This window comes from Ruditapes philippinarum, unplaced genomic scaffold, assembly GCF_026571515.1.
Source record: "Ruditapes philippinarum isolate M1 unplaced genomic scaffold, ASM2657151v2 ctg1495_1_1_1_1, whole genome shotgun sequence".
Lineage (NCBI taxonomy): Eukaryota > Metazoa > Mollusca > Bivalvia > Venerida > Veneridae > Ruditapes > Ruditapes philippinarum.
This window is the reverse complement of record NW_026862737.1, coordinates 22,757-38,173: the sequence shown is the minus strand read 5'-3', so window position 1 is coordinate 38,173 and position 15,417 is coordinate 22,757. Positions and strand designations below refer to the sequence as shown.

The following is a 15,417-nucleotide window of genomic DNA, read 5'->3' as shown; positions in this document are numbered from 1 at the left end:
TTAATGCACATGTATTAGTAATATAAAAAATATGGTGGTAAAATGTAAAAGACAGTCATATTTAAAAAAGCTGCAACACTTTCATTTGTGACAAACTGAAATATTTCACTTAATTGTAATTTTTGGAGGTGTGCATCGTGAAAGAAAAAACTCTTATATTGTGGTGAATTACTGGTATGTTCAATCTAATTCCTATGTTGAAGAATAGTGCACTTACCGAAAGAAGTCTGTATAGTGTTGACTTTCTGAGTATAGTGTGTGAAGATATACTATTTATGGGTGTCACTTCTTTTCCCTGCTTATCATTTGAAGGATACTGAGAGTGAAACTCTGGTCAACGGCCAGTATGGTCAACAGTTTATCCGACATACCAGCCCAGCCAGGATGCCGTGTAGACATGCAGCACCCATGGGTATGACACCGAGACAGAAACACGAGGAGACCAAAGTCACTAAACCAGGGGCATTTAAACATTTTGTTCAACGAGAGAAAACACATGCGATGGCACAGGTATGTTGTTAATCATGCCTAGATATCAACATTAGACTGTTACAATTCATTGAAATTGTAGGACTAGTTTAGTAAGCCTTGTAATGAAAACTATATATGCAGTTGTTCACATGTTAAATGATAAAAAAAGATGTTTGATTTAAGTAAGATAGATATGACTAAATCAAAGCAAAAAAGAAGATAATAGTAAATTGATAGTTAATTAGGGAAGAGGTGGTTAAGCATTTAGGAATTATAATTTTGAGCTCTATCAGTTGCCTAGCAATATTTTCTCATATGACACTATTATAATAGTCAACAATGGATGGTTCAAACAAAGTCCTAACTTTCCTCCTCTACTAAATTAGAAATTTCTGCCAAAGAGTCAACAGACCAATACGTGATCAGTCTAGTGCCTGACAAATACTTCCTTTTACCTATGTCGTAAAAAGTATGCTTTAGTTTAAACCGTATTAATTTAAAGTGACATTATGCTCATTCAAGGGTATACAGTGAGTGAACAGGTGAAAGTCAAAATAAGATCTAATATAGCCATAATTCCTTTTGATTTAATAATTTACCTCATATTAACAATAAATAACCAACGGATTGAAACGGAATTTCTGTAAATATCAATTAGAATTACCTGAAACGTTTAGTTTAATAAAAGAGTGGGGCAGTCTTTTTATATTTTAGGCAGATTTTAAATTTTATTTTAAACATTTACCCAAATAAACTGTTGGTCAAACACCATTTTAATATTCAATCTTTTGAAATAAAATGTCTATTCAGCTCAATTTGACTTTGAAAATTTGAGCATAGTGTCACTTTAAAAAGCTTATTGATTTAAACCTCTCAGAGTCCACTATCTGGAAGTAACTATGGTTGTGACCTATAAGGACTCGAACTTACAATTCTTGTGTTGAAAAAATGACACTTAAACCATGAGGTCACTCCTGTCTTCAATAGTTATGATACAATAATGACTGGTGTGCCTGAAAAGTAAACCAAATAATTATATATTTCAGAGAAGATATACAGCACCACCTAATCAAGCTGGTATAAAATTAAAGTCTGTCATAGGTTATAATGGTAACGCTAGAAATAACATGGTCTGGCATCCGGATACTGGTAAGATCACTATTTGCTTCCTTACCTTACTTCATATCTTGTCCTGCCAACTTAAAAGGGAAGAAATAATATATTTTGTGCAGCTTTTCAAGTGTTCATGAGAAATGTAATTGATATTTTCATGTAGTCTAGATGAGTTTGAAGTATTTGAAAATAACTATAAGTATTTTGAAACTTATACATTTGTGTATTTATAAAGAATTCTTTTTATAAAGAACCTATATTCTATGGCTGTTTTTTTACAGGACTGTTTGTGTATACAACTGGCAACACTATCATCATAGAAGATCTGAATAACAGTTCACAGAAACATTTAACAGGACATGTTGAGGAAATATCAACTCTAGCATTACAAAATGATTGTCAGGTATGAGCTTAATGTTATGTTCATTTAATCTAAGACTTTACCCATAGGGGTTACAAACATTATCAATATAAAAAATAATATCATATTTGACCTCTAAGTATAACATAAACTTCTATCTCATTTAGTGGTCAAGTTAAAGTTTAGATTACAAAGTTGAGACAGAGGGACACACACACAAGTATGTTAAAGTGCAACTATAAACCCTTGATATGATCACAGGAGTTCTGAGCATTAGAATGATACAATAACACTGATAAACCTATACACTGCTGGATGACAATTGAATCTACTGCTTCAACCAGTGCAGACCAAGATCAGCTAGTATACTGTGTCAACTGATCATGGTCTGCACTGTTGATTATTCATCTAGTACTGTACTAGAATTGTTCCGAAAAATAGTGAATGGTTTTGTCCAGATTATAAAATGGACAAAGCTATAAAACATGTGGCAAGCTACTTTTTGTAACTGTGTGATTGAATATACATTATTATTTATGATTCTAAGGTTTTTCTTCACTAGTTAAGCTTGTTAGTTGAAACTTGTCTTCAGTCCTCACTCAATTCAATCAAAAAAAAAATAGAGGAAAATGAGATTTTGTATATATTTTCAGACATTAGCATCAGCTAGTGGTAGTTTTGAGCTATCAGGAAGTCAGATATGTATATGGGATCTACAGTCACTGGTGTGTAAGAAGGTGCTATCACATCATGAGTTTGATATTGTATGTCTAGCTTACTCCAGAGATGATAAATTCCTTGTCTCAGTTGGTAAGATTGAAAATTTTCTATAAATAGATGTTTTAGAGATTTAAGAAATAATACGTTTCGTTCTTGTTAAGACTGTTTTTGCATGCGCTGTTTGTTTATTTTATTTCACTATATATTTTTCAAGAAAAATACAGAGTATTTATAGCTAAATAAATGCTTTGTAATTAATTACTCAAGCCTATCGGTCTTTGTGTTTATGTTCCACATTTGAACTCAAGTCATGTATTATTCTCCAACAATGCACTCAGAATTGATATCTATTTCCTAAATAAAACTTGAAAGTGTTACAAGAGCTTGCATAACTTTGATATTACAATGTTAATAAGAAATTTACTGAAGGTAAAGCTATCAATATTGATAATTTCTACATACAGGTGACTACAGAGACTGCTCTCTTGTTATCTGGAGTACACATAATTACTGTATCCTGACAACATCTAAGGCAGCTAGTCCTATACATGACCTACGCTGGGATCCATATACAGTAAATGAGTTCTCCTCTGTAGGCCAGAATGGTACAGTATTATTCTGGTTACTAGATGAGACAACATCAAACATCTGCCTGAATGTACATGAAGGGGAAGTACCAGATGATCTGCTTTATGCTAAAGGATCTGTAAGTTCACATTTAGTTCTTGTCTATATGTCTCATTGTAAAATTAAAATTATACCCAAGTGGAATTGGGTAAGAATATCTGATGTCATATACTAATTAGGAAGACATGTAATTATTTGTAAACCTTAAATTGTTTTGTACATTTATGCTAGATACTGTCTTACTTGCCATATATAATGCATTGTATATCCTCATGGGCTATATGGCCTTATGGAATATTGAAAATAAACTTATGTTTCAAATTTTTAGATTGTTTGGAGTACAGTTTCATATGAGAAAAAGATAGTTAACAATATCACCATTTCTAGATTAGACCTGTTTACATTCCAAATTCTGTGTGTGAATCAAGTGAAATTTTAATAGAAGATTAATGGCTTGACTTGAGTGTCTTTTACAAAATTACCAAAGCAGAAAATTGAATTACTTATAATTCAAACTCTGGAAGCTACTGACATTTACCTTTTGAGCCCTTCATATTTTGATTGCAAAGCATTGCAACTGTAAATCCTTGAACAACTTTAAAGCTTCTTTCTTTGAGATTTGGTAGAATTTTCAGTGTTCGATTTGATGAAGTTTGTCCTTTAAAAATAATATAGGGATTTGAATTTTTTTATCTTAAGTAACAATGTATGTAAAATAATCAAATGTGTGAAGAATAGTTAACATCTCATTATCAAGTTTGCATAAAAATTTGACTGTAAATGATTTATTCTGTAATATAAGCTGTGTTATTTCAGGGCATGAAGAAGGAATGTGTTGAGTTTACATGTATAGTATATGCAGGGGACAGTACTCTGTATACGGGAACCAGTAATGGTAAAGTGGCAGCATGGGATACCAACAATAACAGCTGTTTCATGCACTGGGAGGCTGATACCTCAGAAATAGGTGAACCTCTTGTAAATGGTTATTGACTATATAACATGGGGATGTAATCATTTTATTCTGAAATCCTTTAGAAGTTATAAACAACTACATGTACATGTTTACATGTATTTTGGACATTTATTACAGTCTGGTCATTTTTATGGCTATGATTTCTAAGTGCCCTGCTTTTGACAGCCTTTTTTTCTGTACATAATGGAAATACTGTGTTAGATAAGGGTGTATACATGGAAATATTTAGGAGTTTATTAAGTAACAACAAGTGGCCCAGTGGTTAACCCGTCAGACTAGTAATATAAGAATTGCTGGCTGCATGGGTTCAAACCCCGTCAAGGGCAAGCTGCTGTGTCCTTGAGCAAGAACTTTAACATTTATTGCTTAGTACTAGTTGGTTCCAGGAACAGATTCGAGAGTTTTTCAATAAGCTTATAGCTTCCAACAAAGTAAATTTATAAATCAACTTAGCCATACCTTACTGAAGGTTTATGTTTCATCCTATATAATATTCCAGGTGTGAAAAGGAATAAAAATCCTCTTTTCTGAACCCATGATGAAATGGAATAAAAATAATACATTTTTTTATGTTACAGATGTGATAATCAACAGAGGTAACTTGTTGTTGACTGGTAGCGAGGGGAAGAATGTACGGGTGTGGTCAGTTGTTGGTGTGGGGGAGATGAGGCTCCCAGGGGAACATTATAATGTACGTACAGGTGGTCTAACAATGGAAGATGAGATGAATGTAGATGGTGCTGTTGTATCTGCTGCATTTGATGAAGCCATGGATATGGTAAGTCATGGTACATGTTGTTAAACATGTTTTCCTTAGATTGCAGATATATGTTAATTATTGTTTTGAACTTTTGGTGTTAGGCTTGGTTAAATAACTTACTGTGCATTTAATTGATTTGAAAATTGAGTATATATGTAAAGGCATGATATGAGATAAAGAAAACATTAAATTTGTTGATTTATTACCAGGTCTACTATGTTACGGATTTCTGAAATGTTGTTTCCATTTCACTAAGGTTATTAGGTTGCTGTAGATTGAGTGATTCAATTGATTATAACACTAAATCTTATTTGGGCTTACTCTTAAGTCTTAAATTATTGTAGAATAAAGTTATAAAAAAATAGTTTCAATGCAGTTTAATGAAAAAAATTTGCGGGATATTCATGGTGATGTAAAATTATTTTGTTGTTACAGGGCATTGTGGGTACATCAGCTGGTACCCTGTGGTACATAAACTGGGGAGAAAGAACTAGTATTAGGCTGGTATCCAGCCATATGAACAAGGTACATTAATATTCATTTTGTTTAAAAAATAATTTACTTGAGCTTATGTAGTAGCTATAAATTTGCAGTAAGTTAATTTTCTATGATGTCAATGAACTTCAAGGTAAGAAAAAACATTTGAAACTTGCTATTGAAAACTTAACAGAATATATGAATAAAGTTAGTAATTTAAGAATGAATTGATGGATGTTGTAATCTACTTATTGTATCAGCGAAATGATGGTGACCAAAATACTTGTTATGCAATTTCATCAAACAATTGGAATAATCTAGTATCTTTTCACTGAAGGAACATAATAATATAAAGAAATTGACCAATGATAAAATCTTCTTTTTTCAATTTATAAAATATTTGGTATAAAAAAATAGCTATTGTTGTCTAAACCCATTACTGTTTTAAATTGTAAGTAATGCTACAAAAAATAGTTTCTTACAAACATATTATGGTCTTATTAAATCCTTACTGCATAATATTTTTTTTCTCATTCTACAAATAACAGTTATCTCAAGCTGTCAGCTGAAGTACAGTTTTATTTTACTTACTAGTATAATATGAGAAGTTTTGTGTTATATGTACTAGGTAAATGGTTTATCATTATGTAACAATGAGCTACTAGCATCATGTGCTGACGATGGTAGTTTACGAGTGTGGGCAATCAATGATAGAGAACAAGCTCTACAGTTCCAAGTTAAAGATCAGGTAGGTTGTCATGGTTTTTCTTGCATAGTTATCTGATTTTCACATTTAAATCAAGGAGATTTTGCTGTCCCGTGTTGCTAAACTTGAAACCTTCTTTTACCACTTTGTTTGTTTAAATTCTGGAAAATATTTCCCATTCTTTAAAGTGAAAAGAAAAATATCTAGTTAACTTCTAGAAGATCTCTACCCCTATACTTGTATGAAACTATGCTTAAAATATTGGAAAGATGTTTGTCTCTTCTTGCTAGTTTGATTTTACTGTTTTATTGATAATCTGTTACTGTTTATACTACCTTTTCTAATATCTGGATTTGTGGTAACTCCACTAAAAAAAAAATTGAATACGAATTCAAGACAAGTTATTGATTAATTTTACTCCTTCTGAAATAATATGGTGCATTGGATGTCTATAAGCTAAGTAGATATAGCTATGATTAAAAATCAAACGTTTTCACAAACTGCTTGATCTAAATATAATACTACTTTTGTTTATCAAATAAATATTTTCAACATTATCTCTGCAGTCCTGTACTTGTGTCAGCTTTGCTCCGATGACGTCTGTGAAAAATGGAATTACAGACACACATCAGGGCCGAGATCATTTACCCAACATTGTAGCTGGTTACAGTGATGGTACAGTTAGAATGTTTGATGTGAACAAGGTAGAAATGGTTCTCAAGATGCATCCACATGCTGTAGCTGTAACTGCTATAAGCTTCTCATCTGATGGTATGTTGATAAAATGAGCCGCGTCACGACAAAACCAACATAGTGGGTTTGCGACCAGCATGGATCCAGACAAGCCTGCGCATCCGCGCAGTCTGATCAGGATCCATGCTGTTCGCTATCAGTTTCTCTACTTGTTATAGGTTTTGTAAGCGAACAGCATGGATCCTGATCAGACTGCGCGGATGCGCAGGCTGGTCTGGATCCATGCTGGTCGCAAACCCATTATGTTGGTTTTGTTGTGACGCGGCTCAAATATTCATTCATAACGACAGTCATATCATATATAAATGCATTATTATAATATTTAGTATGTCATTGTAAGCCTAAACTCATTCAAACTGAAATATATTTTAGTAATGTAAGTATCTAGTTTAGGGACAAAAAAATAAATATTTTATGTAACAATAAAGAGAAAGAAACTTGTATGTTTGTAAGAAAGTGGTAACGTTTGATTTCACTGAGAGCAACAGTTTCTGATTATATCAAGACTGACATGTAACTGTCACTTAAATATGTTCCCAAGCCCTCGACACTATCATTTGCTACCATGAAAAAGGCCAAGCTTGATTTACAGGACTTGAAATCATTTGCCCCTTACTACTGTGGGCTGGAATCATGCAAGGGAACTCAAGAAATTGTTCATGTGAGGAAAATAACCAGCTTACATATAGAATGTTGATTGTTCTACTTGAGTGCCTGTTTGAGTTTTAAATTATGCACAGAGTGTATTCTGAGGTTTTCTTTTACTAGTGACCTTTACAATGTTAGTGAGTCAAGGAATTGAAGAAAACAGATAAGAATTGTCTGAATATTTTCCATAGAAAGCATATCTTTTATTTCTCTAACTTTTTCAATGAAGCTAATGAAGTAAAGAAATGTAAATATTGTTATATATGTTATCAGGGACAATGATAATATCTGGAGGTAGTGATGGTTTGATAGCAGTAAGTAGTCCCACTACAGGTATGACAGTCAGGGTGATCAGTGATCATAAAGGGGCGCCGATAACCAATCTAGATGTTACCAATAAACAGGTACAATACTTTTATACTTACAAAACAGCTGCTCAAGTCTTCCAAACTACACTTCTTTGACCTTAGTCTTTTTTTTCCAAGTCAATATTGGAAGTCTGCAATCTATTATAACATAGTAAAAGTAATAAAAGATGGTGTAAATATATAAAAGATTTTGTTTTTAACACGTCATTGGGTCTTGGATATTATAAATTAATTAGAAAAAAAAGTTGTCATTTCTTTTGTAAACAATTGAATACACTAAACAGATTGAAATAGGGCAAAAGGTTGAAACTTTGTATAAATATGTTTGTAATGTGAGAAAGCTGTCAAGCTAGCTTATGGAAGGTTGGTGGTTCTTCTCATGCTTGTGCCTAAAATAATGCATAAAGGGGCTCCACAGTTCTTCCTCCATCAGTAAAGGAGTCACCTTTTGCCCTTTCATGTGCCATTTGGGCTAAAAAACCAACAAATGTTTACTCTTTCTTTATTTTAACAAAAACATTGAATAAATGTTATGTCACAGGGTGAGAAAAATGTGCAGCCTGACCGGGACTCGAACCCGGGACCCTCGGAACACGGTTCCGTGGCTCTACCGACTGAGTTATCCGACCGTTTACACATCTTCTTCCCTAAATAGTGAACAGTTCTGAACCGTGACAGTTACAACAATAATTTTAACTACTGAATAGATATAAAGTTACAGATATTATATTCGAAAATGTTACATATATAATTATGTTCTGTTGAATTTTGTATTAAGGATCAAGATGTGGGAGTATCTGCCCCTTTGCTCTGGTTGGCTACCAGTGCAGATAGGCGTGTCAGTGTATGGAGTGCTGATTGGTCAAAAGATTTTTGTGAGCTTGTTGATTGGCTGACATTCCCAGCTCCAGCCTTTGGGCCTGACGGCTCAGTATTGCCAAAAAATGATCAGGTGAAGTTTTTCATAGTATGATAGAGAAAAGTTTGTCATTTTATTTGGAGTTTAAAGAAAAGTATGTGATATTGTTAAAAGTCCTAAGACTGAAGTAGATTTTTTTAGATAAAAAATTCCGTAAAACAAGTGAAGAAACCAGTTGATTAAATCAGAAAAAAACCATTCTTCATGAGAAAGCATTATACTGCAAACTTTATGTTAAATTGTTACATGTAAGGATGTTATTATGTAAGGATGTTATTATGTAAGGTGTAGGTTTGAATGTCTTGTCTATGTTTTTCTAAATATATTACTATTTACTATGTGACAATATTAAAAAAATTCTTGTACATTTGTTTTCTTGAATAAAGTTGTTTTATTTTTAAACAAAAAAGTTTTTTTTAATTATTATTATTAATACAGGCTGTATTCAATAAATTACCACCAAGTATAGCGAGATTTTCACCAGAAGAGCCAGATATTATTGTATATACTGGCTATGGTATGCAGAAAAATATGCAGTTCTACAGCTTGTCTCAAAGAAAGGTAAATTTACCTGTTTTTTTCGTTTGTTTGTATTATTTTTGTACTTCAAAAATTGTCATTACAAAAGCAAATGAGCCGCGCTATGACAAAACCAACATAGTGCGTTTGCGACCAGCATGGATCCTGACCAGCCTACGCATCAGCGCTGTCTGATCAGGGTCCTTGCTGTTCGCTTACAAATATAATAAGTAGAGAAACCGATATAGCGAACAGCATGGATCCTGATCAGACTGCGCGCGTGCGCAGACTGGTCTGGATCCATGCTGGTCGCAAACGCACTATGTTGGTTTTGTCATGGCGAAGAATATTAACAAGACATTAAAAGAACAATGCCCTATTCATATTTTTACTGCTGCTACAGACAGTTTGAATAATGTATAAAAAAACTAGGCTTTTTAATTGTTTATTTAATGGTCCACTAATGAACTATTATGACTTGTATTACTACTTCATTTTCATGATTCAAAAAATTTAATTAACAACAACAGTTAAACATATTTAGTTATAGAACAATCATACAAAACACACATTTATTTTGGTATAAGTTTATTCAAGTTATTTTTACATAATGAACCTATCTATAGTCACTCATGCTGTGCCATATTGTTCAGAAATAAGTGGCAAATACTAAGAGAGGACAAGTAGCATCTGATGAATGAATCATATTATAAGTAACAAAATTGATGAATTCAAATTTGTATTAAAATTTATATTTAGGAGGAATGAATTGATAATTTGTGATGAATGATTTCAGGTTGTGAGGACATTAGCATTAACTCACTGGTGTAGAAGTTTAGATTTGGTCGCTGAATGTCCACTCATTGCTATAGGTGCTAATGGTATGTATTGTCTTGATATTTAACCCTATAACTGCTAAATTTTTGTAATGGATTTGTCTAGCTTTTGAATTTGGAACAGTCCATTCAAAGTTTAGGGGATTTCAGTATCAGCATACAAAAATTGATCAGTCATCAGTATTTAGCCTGAGAATGCATGGATGTACTGGATGGCTTGGCTCTATACTGGTGGCAAAGCTTATCACTTTTTGTTCCAGCAGTGTAAAGGTTCATGATACATATATCTTTAGTAATATCACTGACTAAAATAATGTTTGATATATGGTGATTTATTTAATGGTGGCAGTTAAGATGTTTTGTGATTGCATTGCACACTACATTCCAAACTCCTCAAAGAGGTTACATCACACTTTGCTACTTGAACCACAACCATCACCATAACACAAAGATTGGTGTATCATTTAACTAAGGGAGTCACTTGTTACTGTGAAAAATACTTTTATTTTTACAAAAAATGTTTTTAACCAGGTTTTCAACGAAAACCGGGTTATTGTAATGCCGAAGTCGGCGGGCGGGCGTCAACTTTTGGTTTCCGCTCAATAACTTTAGTTTGCTTTGGCCTATTGACACCAAACTTGGTGTGTAGGTAGCTTATATCAAGAGGCAGCTTGGGATTGCTACCCAGGTGTCAGTGATCAAGGTCAAGGTCACTGTTACTAAAAATAGAAATTCAGTTTCCGCTAAATAACTTGAGTTTGCTTTGGCCTATTGACACCAAACTTGGTGTATGGATAGCTTATATCAAGAGGCAGCTTGGGATTGCTACCCAGGTGTCTGTGATCAAGGTCAAGGTCACTGTTACTAAAAATAGAAATTCAGTTTCTGCTCTATAACTTGAGTTTGCTTTGGCCTATTGACACCAAACTTGGTGTATGGATAGCTTATATCAAGAGGCAGCTTGGGATTGCTACCCAGGTGTCTGTGATCAAGGTCAAGGTCACTGTTACTAAAAAAAGAAATTCAGTTTCTGCTCAATAACTTGAGTTTGCTTTGGACTATTGACACCAAACTTGGTATATGGATAGCTTATATCAAGAGGCAGCTTGGGATTGCTACCCAGGTGTCTGTGATCTAGGTCAAGGTCACTGTTACTAAAAATAGAAATTCAGTTTCCGCTCAATAACTTGAGTTTGCTTGGGCCTATTGACACCAAACTTGGTGTATGGATAGCTTATATCAAGAAGCAGCTTGGGATTGCTACCCAGGTGTCTGTGATCTAGGTCAAGGTCACTGTTACTAAAAATAGAAATTCAGTTTCCGCTCAATAACTTGAGTTTGCTTTGGCGTATTGACTCCAAACTTGGTGTATGGATAGCTTATATCAAGAGGCAGCTTTGGATTGCTACCCAGGTGTCTGTGATCAAGGTCAAGGTCACTGTTACTAAAAATAGAAATTCAGTTTCCGCTCAATAACTTGAGTTTGCTTGGGCCTATTAACACCAAACTTGGTGTATGGATAGCTTATATCAAGAAGCAGCTTGGGATTGCTACCCAGGTGTCTGTGATCAAGGTCAAGGTCACTGTTACTAAAAATAGAAATTCAGTTTCAACTCAATAACTTGAGTTTGCTTTGGCGTATTGACTCCAAACTTGGTGTATGGATAGCTTATATCAAGAGGCAGCTTGGGATTGCTACCCATGTGTCTGTGATCTAGGTCAAGGTCACTGTTACTAAAAATAGAAATTCAGTTTCTGCTCAATAACTTGAGTTTGCTTTGGGCTATTGACGCCAAACTTGATGAATGGGTAGCTTATATCAAGAGGCCGCTTGGGATTGCTACCCAGGTGTCTGTGATCAAGGTTAATGCATTTAGTTTTCATGTTATAACTTGAGTTTGCTTTGACCTTTTGTCACCGAACTTGCTGAGTGGCAGCTTTGGATTGCCACTAAGATATCTGGGAGCAAGGTCAAGGTAATTTGCTTACAATAGAATATTCAGTATCTACTCAATAACTTCAGTGCACTTTGACCTATTGATTGCTGTCACATCAAAACTTGGTCGTTGAAAACCTGGTTTTCGTCGCATTGCGGCGCTTCTTGTTTGTTTATATATTAGACACAAACGGGCACCTGAGTAAAACCACGGACATTCCATAAGCAAGCTGGATAGCTTTCTCACAAGAAAGAATGCAAAGACCCTTGTTCAGCTCAAACCATTTATGGTGAGTGGCAAGTGGTTTGAAGTCAGCAACCCTAACCACTCAAGTCTATGATTTCCATACACGTACATGTATCTGATATCTGGTATTAGAAAATACAAAACTAAAGTATGAACACAATTGCTGCATTGTCAATGAATGAAATAATTAAACGATTATATAGGAACTTAATTATCCTGTATCAGACATTATGTAATTAAAGCTTAATTGTACCTTTGTTTCAGAGCGCCTGCTGAAACTATTGGACTATTTTGAAGGCAGTTTCCAGGACTTTATAGGACATAATGATAGAGTTCAGACTGTAAAATTCTCTCCTGATGGCAAATATCTTTTCTCCGCCTCTCATGCAGAAATATTCATCTGGGATGTGGCACTATGATAATATAGAATGTTACACTGAGGCCTTGTATTGAATATTCATCTAGGATGTGACACTTGCATTGAATATTCATCTGGGATGTGACATTTTAATTGTACAAGATGTAACAGTGACATGTTGGAGTGTAACATTTTTATGTGACACTTCAATAGCATGAAATATTACACTGAGATGTTGAGTGTAACATTTTGACAGATAGGAAACTGTGATATTTATGAATGTTACACTGAAATCTGAGGTGCAACATAAGTGAGATATGCTGTAAAGTTAGTGTAGAATGTTACACTGATTACACTGTGATAGTAAAGATATTACTATTTCAAAATTTAGTGTAACATTAACAGTGTTATTTTTATTTTACATCTGAGATGATATTCTGTGATAAATGTTTAAAATGTAATGAATTACTGAGTCTGTTATTTGAAGAGCTATTGACTATGTTCAAATAAATTTTCATTCCCGCATGAATCTTGCATGAGAAAGGAATTATTATTAGTGTTAATAGGTAATAATGCATGTAATGTTACACTACCATCTTGTCAAAAGTTGTGATACATGTTTAAAGTTAAGGTATTTGATCAATTAGTAACAAATTGATAAATAAAATTATGTATTAGTTAATGATTGATTTGCCACCTTATATACAAGATTATTTATATAAAAGATGTTTAAGATGCTACTTAACCAGGTCTGATATTTATAATTGCATTTAGTTTTATGTATATTTTTGTATTAAAAACATCCACATTTATAAACCATTCCAATAATTATATATTTTAAGAATTCCGTTAATTATGTACCTCTAAATTTTTAATGTTTTTGCTTGATATGCTAGTAGATGTATACTCATAATTTCTAATTGACCAGTAGTTTTGATTCCGGTTTTGGTTTGAAGTGAAGCCAAAAATCAGTGATTATAAATTTAATTTGTAAAAATATACCATTTACAAGTTATCATGCAAGTATTTATAGCATCATGTGTTTTGTAAAAACTTGCTTATCAATGTTGTAAATGTAGATGAAACTTCTATAGGATTTTGTAGGGAAACATTACATACATGTACTTCTCATGTACTGCAAAAGGGAAAAATAATTTCATGAAAATTTTCCTGTACAGTTTAATACATGTATAGTACAGGCATATATTTATATAATCTATGTGTGTATAGAAATATAAGTGTATAAAATGTATTGTATAAAAATAGTGATAAAATCTCATATTTTGTTAATGTCCGTCCATTTATTTATTTATTATGTGCTAAATAAAAGTAGAAACCATATCTTGTTTTTTGTTTTACTTTAAAAGTAAAAGTAGGTACATTCCTGCGCTAGAATCCATTTGTAGCATAAAATCATGTACATAATTTTATGTCTTAATTTTCATGGATATAAGGTTATACTTCCGTTTTATTTTCGACTTGCCTTGAAATACACCTTTACTGGAATGAAATTGTTGAGGAATATTAGTTTATGATCTTTTTCAGACAAATTCATTGTACAAATAATGGTTTTTTAATATTACACAAGGTTTAAGTTGGATGGTTCTTACTGGTACCTCAGTTCATATACCGGTACTTAATTTTACCTGCATCATCAATGATGGGTACCAAATCTGTAAGAGGTCCGATATGAATGTAGGACAAAACCCCACCAGTTAAAACCCCACCACTCAAAATTTTATAGAGTGGACAAAACCCCACCACTGAATTTTATAGAGTGGACAAAACCCCACCACTATATTTTACAGAGTGGACAAAACCCCACCACTTCAGTTTTATAGAGTGGACAAAACTTTCTTGTAAACATGTTAAAAAAACAAACAATTGTGCATCATCAGAAACTCAAAAGAATGTGTGAACAACTCATCAATAAGGAGAAGACTGTACCTGAGCTTCTTTAGGCTAGCGGCCACTGTATCCGCTTAAACTAAGTACAATGAAGGAAAATAGACTCAACTGAATAAACTAGAAATGTGCTATACAAAATGTGCTATCATTAATTGATGAAAATGTGCTATATTCTTGATTAATAGTAAGAAGTTTATTTTTTATATAAATAAATTGAAGAAATGAATTTGAAGAAACTAATAATAATGGATAATTCAAGGTCATAAATGTGGCACAGTCTCATATAAACGACTACTCTTTGATGTTGATTTAAAACAGTTTGTAAATTGTTTGTATAATCTCATTCATTATATTATATTGCTATTGAAATAAATGCTATATGCTATAATTATCATGTTTTGTTCTTTAGGGATTTAGATTTTATTTGTGTGTACAGATTGAAACACCTTTTTTGCAATCAAAACATCAATAAATAATCTGTTTTGTTCTTCAGGGATTTGGATTAAGTTTTTTGTGTACAGTTTGTACACCTTTTTTGCATATTGCACATGCAAGATGTAAATGCATTGTTAATAAAATTGTTCATTCTTATATTACACAAATGTTATATTGAACTTTAAAAAAAATGTGTATATTATATATATTTTAATTCATCAAATCTTGCCCAATAATTGGTACATTGTGTAAGTGGTGGGGTTTTGTCCACTCTGTAAA

At 33.0% G+C, this 15,417-nt stretch overlaps 1 protein-coding gene across 1 annotated transcript in view; it reads left to right on the top strand.

The window, feature by feature from the left end:
- Nucleotides 1-13,939, top strand: part of LOC132720039 (WD repeat-containing protein 90-like) — a 34,335-nt gene extending 20,396 nt beyond the window's left edge. The window contains exons 25-39 of the mRNA XM_060704025.1: nucleotides 313-510; nucleotides 1,518-1,620; nucleotides 1,866-1,987; nucleotides 2,599-2,755; nucleotides 3,130-3,371; nucleotides 4,109-4,259; nucleotides 4,847-5,046; nucleotides 5,464-5,553; nucleotides 6,134-6,253; nucleotides 6,778-6,982; nucleotides 7,886-8,016; nucleotides 8,759-8,932; nucleotides 9,338-9,460; nucleotides 10,215-10,299; nucleotides 12,702-13,939. Coding sequence (XP_060560008.1) covers nucleotides 313-510; nucleotides 1,518-1,620; nucleotides 1,866-1,987; nucleotides 2,599-2,755; nucleotides 3,130-3,371; nucleotides 4,109-4,259; nucleotides 4,847-5,046; nucleotides 5,464-5,553; nucleotides 6,134-6,253; nucleotides 6,778-6,982; nucleotides 7,886-8,016; nucleotides 8,759-8,932; nucleotides 9,338-9,460; nucleotides 10,215-10,299; nucleotides 12,702-12,856 — 2,256 coding nt within the window. The 3' untranslated portion in view covers nucleotides 12,857-13,939. The remainder of the gene's footprint in view (nucleotides 1-312; nucleotides 511-1,517; nucleotides 1,621-1,865; nucleotides 1,988-2,598; nucleotides 2,756-3,129; nucleotides 3,372-4,108; nucleotides 4,260-4,846; nucleotides 5,047-5,463; nucleotides 5,554-6,133; nucleotides 6,254-6,777; nucleotides 6,983-7,885; nucleotides 8,017-8,758; nucleotides 8,933-9,337; nucleotides 9,461-10,214; nucleotides 10,300-12,701) is intronic.
- The last annotated feature ends 1,478 nt before the right edge of the window (nucleotides 13,940-15,417 follow it).